The sequence below is a fragment of the Priapulus caudatus genome, unplaced genomic scaffold (assembly GCF_000485595.1).
Source record: "Priapulus caudatus unplaced genomic scaffold, Priapulus_caudatus-5.0.1 Scaffold1371, whole genome shotgun sequence".
Classification (NCBI taxonomy): Eukaryota; Metazoa; Priapulida; class Priapulimorpha; order Priapulimorphida; family Priapulidae; genus Priapulus; species Priapulus caudatus.
The window spans coordinates 94,434-105,078 of NW_014578432.1; the positions used below are offsets into that span (position 1 = coordinate 94,434).

The 10,645-nt window shown below is 45.0% G+C and overlaps 2 protein-coding genes across 4 annotated transcripts in view; one reads left to right on the top strand and one right to left on the bottom strand.

The window, feature by feature from the left end:
- Positions 1 to 6,594, bottom strand: part of LOC106816411 (putative helicase Mov10l1) — a 21,037-nt gene extending 14,443 nt beyond the window's left edge. For 2 of the 3 annotated variants that reach the window (XM_014821018.1, XM_014821016.1), the window contains exons 1-6: positions 6,575 to 6,594; positions 6,297 to 6,369; positions 5,932 to 6,096; positions 5,259 to 5,461; positions 4,775 to 4,895; positions 3,200 to 3,674 (exon numbers count right to left, since the gene is read on the bottom strand). In XM_014821018.1, the coding sequence (XP_014676504.1) occupies positions 3,200 to 3,674; positions 4,775 to 4,895; positions 5,259 to 5,461; positions 5,932 to 5,995 (863 nt within the window). In that variant the 5' untranslated portion in view covers positions 5,996 to 6,096; positions 6,297 to 6,369; positions 6,575 to 6,594. Of the gene's footprint in view, positions 1 to 3,199; positions 3,675 to 4,774; positions 4,896 to 5,258; positions 5,462 to 5,931; positions 6,097 to 6,296; positions 6,370 to 6,468 lie in introns of all 3 variants that reach the window. The other variant, XM_014821017.1, reaches the window with a different exon arrangement.
- Positions 6,595 to 6,786: 192 nt separating this feature from the next.
- The window catches only part of LOC106816410 (histone H3.v1-like), a 19,596-nt gene continuing 15,737 nt past the window's right edge, over positions 6,787 to 10,645 (top strand). The window contains 2 exon segments of the mRNA XM_014821014.1: positions 6,787 to 6,932; positions 10,035 to 10,250. Of these exon segments, the coding sequence (XP_014676500.1) occupies positions 6,854 to 6,932; positions 10,035 to 10,250 (295 nt within the window). The 5' untranslated portion in view covers positions 6,787 to 6,853.

Sequence of the window (10,645 nt, forward strand, 5' to 3'; positions counted from 1 at the left end):
GCGGGCGCGCGTAGAAAATTCCACGCCTCCATGCATTGCCAATAACATATCCCTGTAAAATTTGCCTTGCGGTTCTGTGAAATCCCAATTATCTCAGGCCCGCTGGCCCGCTGTAAATTTCAGAACTAATATTCTACCGCGCTGACATAGTATAGATGTGTTTGTGGTTGTTGGGCACTGAGAAGTGTATAGAAATGTCGTGCGTGTCAAACGTTCTAATCAATATATACACTTCGCAAAACACAGTTCTTCTGTCAGACGGCACGCGTGCGAGATGATGACACCATGGCGCCATCTTTATCGTCGACCGACAGGCGCGCGCATCGCAGCAGAACGAACGACGATGGCGAGCCGCGCGAACTGGATCGGTCCAGGTGAGTCGCGGAGACCCGCTAGGTGGCGCTGTCGAAAGGCGGCGTCGCAGTACGCTGGCGTCGTCGTGCGGCCGCTTCGGCGGCGGGAGCCTCCCGTCGTCGCGATGGGTGCCGGCGAACGGCGACGCGCGGTGGCGCCACCTGGCGTACGCGCCGCTGCGCCGCCGCGCGTACGAGGGCAAGGTGACCTTTGCCGGGTGTCGAGCGCGCGGCGACGACGAGGTCGCGGCGGAGGCGACGACGTCGTGCGAGGTCGGGGTCGCTCGACGCGTTTGGGATGAGGTCGTGGCTTGGACCGTGGAGAGCCTCTCCAGGGTCCGCTACACATGGAGAGCTATCAGCATGAACCGCATTCGCAGTTCCAACGCAACGACAGGTAGGCCATAAATAAAGAATATGGTTGTTTGCTTTCACATCAGACGATCGCTAAAAAGGGCGCGACTCAACCAACAATTTTACTTGATCTTTCCCATATCTTTCCCGCTAGAATTTAGTATGGTTATATATATAGCTTATATTATGAGCAGTACAATCATAAAGTAATAGCATATACCTACAAATTTCTATTAAATCACGCCATTCACGTTTGGCCACGCAAAAGTGTGCGGTGCAGTTGTCCATAACACGGGGCATAACTGTAGGACTCGGGGCAGTTGAAGCATTGGTGCAGAGGGGTTGATAACTTGATGGTTAGTTTTTACTAGATAGTAGGCTTGTGTGGGGGTAAAGTATTTGCAGGGTTTTGTGCATTTTCTGTTGCTATGGCAGTAAATGGTAAGCTGCCCTGTGACTTCAACAGAAACGTGCCAGTCGTAGTACTAGTAGCCTCCGTATCCCTATCAGTATCAGTATCCAAGGTAACTGAAACCAAATAAAAAGGGGTGACCCACTGACAAACTCTGAAACTACTCACTCGCTACATGCAAAATTTGTTACTTTTGTAAAATAGCGTAGACCTACCCGCACATATCATAATAAGTGATATCAAATGTCTGATAGTAGTTGTGATATATATTTTGATGTGACAATACTCAATATAGTAAATCAAAATGTTTCTTACTCTGACCGTTTTTGCCACCAGAAACACATGTTTAGAACGGACGCGCTGTCATGCACAGGGTTAGACTGACACTGGAGATTCGTTTCTACCGCCATGAACGTAGCAACGGGAGCATAGGGAATCAGTCTAGTTAACAATATCCAGTCATACCCTAGGTAACTGGTCATTGGGCGACCGGCACCCTGGTGTGCGAACCCGTTGCCGATGAGAATAATTTCTCGGCGTCCTCACGTAGAAATCTGAAGATTTTCAACAGATTAGAAAACATGGCTTTACCACCGGGTCTAGCAGCTCGATTAATGAAAAGAGGAATAATTCAACAAAGTGACTCGCTAAAGAAAAAAGGTGGGACTGATGTAGTACTACCAATATTAGTAATAACCTACTGTGAATGCCTTTCAAGTGCTGCTCTGCCACACACAACAAGTTCATTGCACGTGCACAAACAACAAAAATAAAGCCTAAAGCCTAGTAAAGGAACGTATGGCCGCAAAATTTGCACGACGCTCGATTCGTTTCACACAATCACAACAAAAATAGACAACGAACCACCCCCGTTTTGGTATTTAGACTGCATAGCTAAATGTTTACTCGTTCGAATTATAAATGCCAACTGGTACAGCCACATGCATCTAAAAAACAGAGGAATTGCTCCGACCTGTGATTGGAGGTAAAAAATAGAATTCGTCACGTTTCGTTGCACCGGTTAGCTTAAGCCTAGGACACACTAGCGATTCTGTACGCTGCCCGGCAGCGTATATTTTCGCTCACGATTTTAGAACGCCGTACGAGTTGTGCGTACAGCTGCACACACTGTCCGGTGTCCAATCACTCCAACGGGTTTCCTAGCTTTTGTTGCTACACTTGATTGGCTGCTAAAAACAATCGCGTTCGAACGCGATTGTTCATTGTTGGGCGTGCTGGTGCAAGCGCATGTAAGCGCATGCGCTCTATGCAAGCGATGAAAAACCGGGCGGAAATATTCAACATGTTGAATGCGAGCGATCAGCCGGTCGTATGGGATCGCGTGCGAAATACGCTGCCATGAGACCGGACACGCCGCGCGGACCCGGCACCGTATTTATCGATCGCAAGCGGCCAGCGTAGAAAATCGCACAGTGTGTTCTGTTCTGTACATTTTTGGCAGAGTAAGAGTTTTCCGCAGGAATTCACCAGATATCTCTGGGTAATGTATTGTAGGCAGTACCTTTTGCTGTGATTGTAACTTCTCGTTGCTCCAAGGCATTTGATCGTATAATCTATTCAAATTATCATTCATTAATCAATAATCATTAATGATATCAAAGTTGGGAACACTCCTAATGGAGCGTTAGCCAGCATGTCAGGCCTGGCACGTTTCTGTTGCAGTCACAGGCGAGCCTACGTCTTTACTGCATAGCAACAGAAAATGCACAAACACTGCAAATACTTTACCCCCACACCAAGCCTACTTATCTTAGTAAACTAAAACCCATCAACACCCCTCTGCCACCAATGCTTCAACCATGCCCCCGAGCCTACAGTTATACCCCGTGTTATGACAACTCACCCACACTTTTGGTGGCAAACGTGAATGCGTGATTATAGAAATTTGTAGATATATGCTATTATTTATGCATTTACTCTCATAATATACTATATATACTAACTACTAAATTCTAGGGGAAAGTATATGGGAAAGATCAATAAAATTGTTTGAGTCGGCCCCTTTTTAGCGAATCGGTCGGGTGAGGGCAAACAAACCATATTTTTATTATGGCCCTACCTGTCGTGGTTGGAACTGCTAATGCGGTTCATGCTGATAGCTCTCCATGTGAGCCGACCCTGAGAGCTCTCCACGGCCAAGCCGCCGACCTCATCCCCAACGCGCAGCCGACCCCCGACCTCGCACGTCGTCGTCGCCTCCGCCGCGACCTCGTCGTCGACCCGCGCGCTCGACCCCTGCACAAAGGTCACCTTGCCCTGGTACGCGCGGCGGCGCAGCGGCGCGACGCAGGTGGCGCCGCCGCGCGTCGCCGTCGCACGCACCCAGTCGCCGACGACGGGAGGTCCCGCGCCGAAGCCGGCGCACACGGACGCAGCGTACGCGACGCCGCCTTCGATGGCGCCACCTAGTGGGTCCGCCGACGTCACCTGACCGATCAGTTCACGCGGCTCGCCATCGTCGTCGTCTGCTGCATGCGCGCCGCTGTCGGTCGACGATAGATGGCGCCAGGTGTCATCATCGACGCGCTGCCCGTCTGACAGAAGAAATGTGTTTGCGAAGTGTTATATTATTAGAACCGTTTGACACGACGACTCTATACATCTCATGCAACAACACAAACACATCTATACTATGTCAGGGGTAGAAATTAGTTTGAAAATTTACAGGCCAGCCGGGCCTGTAGATAATTGGGATTTCACAGGCCCGCCAGGCAAATTTTACAGGGATGGTTTTGCATGCTGGGGGTGGATTTTCTACGGGCCCGTCGGGCTTGTTAGTATTAGAAATGTCAGGCCCAAGCCTTAAATAAAGCCCGCAGGCCCCTTATGATTTCAACCCACATACTGACCCATGTAGGTATATCTATAGAATACCACACTATGTGTATATCTACACTACATGCACCTATACTATGTATATCAAGAGTACATAATAGGAGAAGAGTATGACACCGTTTTAACAGCGTTTTGCATAGTTTTCAACTTGTAAATATTCTATCAATATGTGAATAAATATATTCAAACTTTACCTTGTTTTCGTCTACGATTCTCCCTTAATCATACGACACCACCAATTTACCTGAAAATCGTATGTGTTCTTCAAAAAAGTTCTTTGAATACGACACGGTTTCAAAAAGTTTTCACGAATGGACGCATGTGTTCGGCGAAAGTTTATTGTGGGATTAGTGTTTGATTGTCTCTATCTTGTATCTTGGTTACAACCTGGTGCTGCCGCCGCATATCAACTTTGGCATAAACTTTCGCCGAACACGCGAAACATGCGTCCATTCGTGAAAACTGTTTGAAACCGTGTCGTATTCAAAGAACTTTTTTGAAGAACACATACGATTTTCAGGTAAATTAGTGGTGTCGTATGATTAAGGAAGAATCATAGACGAAAACAAGGTAAAGTTTGAATATATTTATTCACATATTGATAGAATATTTACAAGTTGAAAACTATGCAAAACGCTGTTAAAACGGTGTCATACTCTTCTCCTATCATCTACTCTTGATGTATATCTATGGTTACTATACTCTGTATATATATACACTACACCTATACTATGTATATCAATGGTATACTATATACTCTGCTATTTATTATCCCGGCAAGTTTGACTTTGCTACTCACCAGGTGGCGCTGAACTGTCGGACGTTGGGGTCGGCTCGTCCCAGCAAGGTTCATCCAACACAGTAAGTTGTGTGGCCCGCCAGCCAGCATCGTCGTGGGGTCTCCGCGCTTGACCTTTGACCTGCACGAACGAGCAATAACATGCCCAATATCATGCCATATGCTATATGCATCATGTTCATCATTTTCATTCATTGCATGTCATCTGCATCAAGTTGATGCAAGGGCCCAAGCCTAGTTTAGCATCCCAGATTAGCGTACGTAGCACACATGCGAAAACATATTGTGGGGGGGGGTCCCAAACTATCCTTTATCGCCATACCTTACCATAAACAAAGTGTTTTCTTTCACTTGCGACGTCATGTAACAACATTAAGGAACGATATAATGTATTCCCTCCTAATCTCTGCATCCAGGCTCGACAGATGGCCGTTAGAACATCCTTAATTACAGGTAACGGTATTCTCGTCTCACGTTTACTTACCTGGTCCCCTATGTGAGGATGACGTCCGCCAAAGATAACCTCGAACGCACAGTAGATGGTGTCGTTGATCATGGCATAGTGGCTGAAGACAGACGTCACCTTGCCGCTAAAGCTGACGTACTCCGCGCCATCGCCTGATTGGCTCGTGCCACCCAGGCCATGACATTGTCCACTCTCGCCCTTCGATGCCTCTTTCACATCGCCTGCAAGATTTTGAAATGGGTTGGCCTTTTGCCGATTTGTAGTACGAGCCCAATTAATAACCTAATGACGGTGCAGGATAAATTAGCTTGAATGGAGATTATTTGCTCCGGTGGTGCCATCTAGCAGATCTTATATTTCCAAGAAATAAACAGGATGCACAGACCGTTTTATCATGTTGCATTTTCTCAGCTTCATATTCGTTTTAATAGTAAGTTTTTAAGTCAGATAAACAAGCCCCCTTGAATAATTGCTTGGTGGGTCAAGCCGGACCACTCTGCATATGTTTTAGATAGTTCTAGAGCTACATGTCATGTGTTTATGATGAATGAATGCAAAATTGACAACTTTGTGACACTTCATTATTAAGCAATGTTTTAGAAAACGCCTATTGCAATGCTGATTAGCTAGAACTATCTGTCAATCACTTCATATGGATAAGTCAATTGCAAAAGTTGTCTTTAAAACCTACCATCCTGGTCTGTGTTGTCTGCGCCCAATATGTACTGGGTGAGTCTATAAAGTGCACTCAACATATACCGTACTGTTCTCTGGCGCCGAATACAATATATAGCTTGAAAGCTGGTTATGTCTCACGTTGACTCTTCTCGAAACATCTCTACTGCCTCACGGAGAACTGAAAACAATGATATTGTTACTTTTGGACCCGAGGACTTTTGCTCAAGAGAGAATTAATTATTATACAGCAACAGATACAGATACAGATACACTTACAACTACAAGTTACAGATACAGATACTGATACAGAAGTTAAACACAAATTCACAATATAAATTAAGTGACTTAATTTTAACACAAGCTTTAACACAGCCTTACTTCATAGTTGCCCGCACATAACTAGTAGTACTAGTAGCCTCCGTATCCCTATCAGTATCAGTATCCAAGGTAACTGAAACCAAAGAAAAAGGGGTGACCCACTGACAAACTCTGAAACTACTCACTCACTACATGCAAAATTTGTTACTTTTGTAAAATAGCGTAGACCTACCCGCACATATTATAATAAGTGATATCAAATGTCTGATAGTAGTTGTGATATATATTTTGATGTGACAATACTCAATAGAGTAAATCAAAATGTTACAGTTTCTTACTCTGACCGTTTTTGCCACCAGAAACACATGTTTAGAACGGACGCGCTGTCATACACAGGGTTAGACTGACACTGGAGATTCGTTTCTACCGCCATGAACGTAGCAACGGGAGCATAGGGAGTCAGTCTAGTTAACAATATCTAGTCATACCCTAGGTAACCGGTCATTGGGCGACCGACACCCTGGTGTGCGAACCCGTTGCCGTCTGAACTTGCCGATGAGAATAATTTCTCAGCGTCCTAACGTAGAAATCTGAAGATTTTCAACAGATTAGAAAACATGGCTTTACCACCGGGTCTAGCAGCTCGATTAATGAAAAGAGGAATAATTCAACAAAGTGACTCGCTAAAGAAAAAAGGTGGGACTGATGTAGTACTACCAATATTAGTAATAACCTACTGTGAATGCCTTTCAAGTGCTGCTCTGCCACACACAACAACTGAACAAGTTCATTGCACGTGCACAAACAACAAAAATAAAGGAACGTATGGCCGCAAAATTTGCACGACGCTCGATTCGTTTCACACAATCACAACAAAAATAGACAACCAACCACCCCCGTTTTGGTATTTAGACTGCATAGCTAAATTTTACTTGTTCGAATTATAAATGCCAACTGGTACTGCCACATGCGTCTAAACAACAGAGGAATTGCTCCGACCTGTGATTGGAGGTAAAAAATAGAATTCGTCACGTTTCGTTGCACCGGTTAGCTTAAGCCTAGGAAACACTAGCGATTCTGTACGCTGCCCGGCAGCGTAGATTTTCGCTCACGATTTTAGAACGCCGTACGAGTTGCGCATACAGCTGCACACACTGTCCGGTGTCCAATCACTCCAACGGGTTTCCTAGCTTTCGTTGCTACACTTGATTGGCTGCTAAAAACAATCGCGTTCGTTGTTCATTGTTGGGCGCGCTGGTGCAACTGCAAGCGCATGCAAGTGCATGCGCTGTATGCAAGTGATGAAAACCGTGCGGAAATATTCAACATGTTGAATGCGAGCGATCAGCCGGGCGTATGGGATCGCGTGCGAAATACGCTGCCATGAGACCGGACACACCGCGCGGACCCGGCACCGTATTTATCGATCGCAAGCGTCCAGCGTAGAACATCGCACAGTGTGTTCTAGGCTTTATGAGCGATACCACGCGTGCATATTTGCTAATTAATTAGACTAATCGTGCTTCAATAGACTCAAAATTCACAGAGATTAAGGCTAAGACACCAAACTAGGGAATCTGCAGTTTGGGCAGCACAATCATTGCACAATCTCGAGATTGTGCAGATTCCAAGTTTGGGTACGACATCTATAAGAGCTAGAATTTATAGAAATGTAACTCAAATTGTTCGCGCCATATGATAGTTAGTACACGTTCCTACCGGCCATAGCCGCGCGTGTTATTCGCCTATGAGCGATACCGCGTGTGCATATTTGCTAATTAATTAGACTAGTCGCGCTTAAATAGACTCAAAGTTCACAGAGATTAAGGCTAAGACATGTGTCTGCTAGAATTTATAGAAATATAACTGAAATCGTTCGCTCCATATGATAGTTATAGTACACGTTCCTACCGGTCATAGCATAATAGCGTATGCGGCGGGGTATGCAAAATGAAAACGAAACGTCACGAATTCTATTTTTATCCTCCAATTACAGGTCGGATCAATTCCTCTGTTTAGACGCATGTGTATTGCCTAGCAACCCAGAGTCGGAGATGTCTGGTGAATTCCTACAGAAAACTCCCACTCTGCCAAAATGTAAATGGGAGCAAGTACATGATTAATGGTGCCGCATTGCATTCTGGGTGAAAGCGTCTGCTTCCGAGCGCCAGTTCGAGGTCCGCCAAGCCAAGCTAGCATAATAATTCGTGCAGTAATGATGTCACGCACACGACTACGTTCATTAACCTCATAACCTCATAACCTCATTGGCCAAACAATCGAGTAGTGCGGTTAGGGAGTTTCAGATGATAAACAGGCTCCTGCTCCCATTTACATTTTTGGCAGAGTAGGAGTTTTCCGCAGGAATACACCAGATATCTCTGGGTAATGTATTGTAGGCAGTACCTTTTGCTGTGATTGTAACTTCTCGTTGCTCCAAGGCATTTGATCGTATAATCTATTCCTCTGTTATGAGTCATTTCGATGAGGCATGATCGGCAGAATGGTGCATAATCAGTATTAGTGCAACACGTGATAAATCGTTGAAATTTCATTGGATAACGTCGCAGGTACTATGAAACAATAGTGCCCGCCTGAGCGGGCACTATTGCTTGCGCGACGCATTGTTATTCATGTTATTGCATTTATGCATTGTTATTTGCATTGTTCGAATTAAATTTCCCCTACCAGTAGCAGTTTTCCTGAGTCATCGACAGGTGGCGAGATATCGTTGTTATCAGTCAGACGACAACAACATGGAGCGCTCCAGATTTTTTTATTCACTTCATATTTGCCGAGTAGATTGCAAAGTCATGTCATGTTGTTGGGGGCACTATGCTCTCATAGTGTTGCTTTGGGTAGGAATAGTACCTATACCTTCCCTCAGCAACACTATGAGAGCATAGTGCCCTCAACAACAGGCATTAATATATAAATAGGGTATTGTGTTAGGTCCTGCACACAACCTACCTAATAAACTATGCTAATTATAGTTATTGACTTCCCAACAAATTTAATATCCTGAAGAAGTGGAAATTATGTTGCCATGTGATTTTAGAGCATGTAGTCTAAGCTGTTGTTCGTGAGAAACTATTGCCAAAATCTTTCTATGAATTCCAATATTGAACAACACCAATTGAAAAGCTAAACTTTAAGGGACCTTATGTATGGTATATCATAATATGTCAAAAGCAATGATCGTCAACTTCAAGCAAACAGTGAAGGGATATAACTAGTCTATTTCAGTGCAAAATAAATGAGGAATGCTGAAAGTGGACACGATTAATACTTGGAGGAGAATTACTGGCTGCAGGTAGTGTGCTATATCCCACACACATCCCACCTAATAAACTATGCCACCTACGCCGCATTTCCTGCAAAAATGGATGAACTTACGTTGTAGAGTAAAATTTGTTGGATCAAAAATGTTTTGTCTTAGCATTTTTATGCAGTAAATTCACACTCATGCACAAATTCTCTTCCTTCTTCTTTAGTTGATTGTAATTTTGAAGTCTTTTCTAGTACAGTCTGCAGTGTTATTTGTGTATTTGATTAACTGTGTCTTTCTCTGTCTTCGACATAGTCCATTGAGCTATGAAGATTAATCATTATGATGTTATGAAGTCACCACTGTAGCTGATACATAGATAATAAATAGATGAGAGGTGTAGGGCGCCATCTCTAGGTAAGAAAAACACAGAATATGAGACGGACGAGGGCATAAAGCAGACGAACTGTTGAGCACTAGCGTTAGCAACACTACTAATTGTACGTATCCCTGTCATGCTTGACCTTCAGCATCTGACCTTGACGAGGAGGTCATCGCAGAGGACTACGATGGTCTCGAAGCGCGCACCGATGGCACCGAGCGCCCGGCCACCACCAGGGAGCGCCGGGTGGCGGTAGAAAAGACTCGCCAGGTGGCGCGCAGTGATGGAGAATCGGAGGAGGACGGGGAGAAGGAGGCGGTTGCTTCGGCGGCGGAGGAGAGGGCCGGCGGGAGCGTGGCGGGATGTGAGAATAGATGGAACCCGTATCACGAATGCCACGACTACTGTCGCATACGGTAACATGTGTCCTCCAGCCGGCACGCGTCTTGTTTGTCGTTCACGGTTTGACAGTGACAAAGTCAGGATTCTTCTGTAGTGCAGTGTGTGTGGATGCCAGTGCAATGTGATGATGAAGAGTGATTGAAACTCAAATGCCACAGTGCCTGTGCATCTGTATAAATTTCTCACAGTGCCTGTGAATCTGTATTAATTTCTCACAGTGCCTGTGAATCTGTATTAATTTCTCTTGTCAGACACAGTATTGAAGTGGAGAGAGCAATTGTGACATTTCTGTGGCCAAGTCTCATCAGCTCTCTTGACCTTGGCTTTGCTAACCTTAGCTCTGCTAACCTTAGCTCT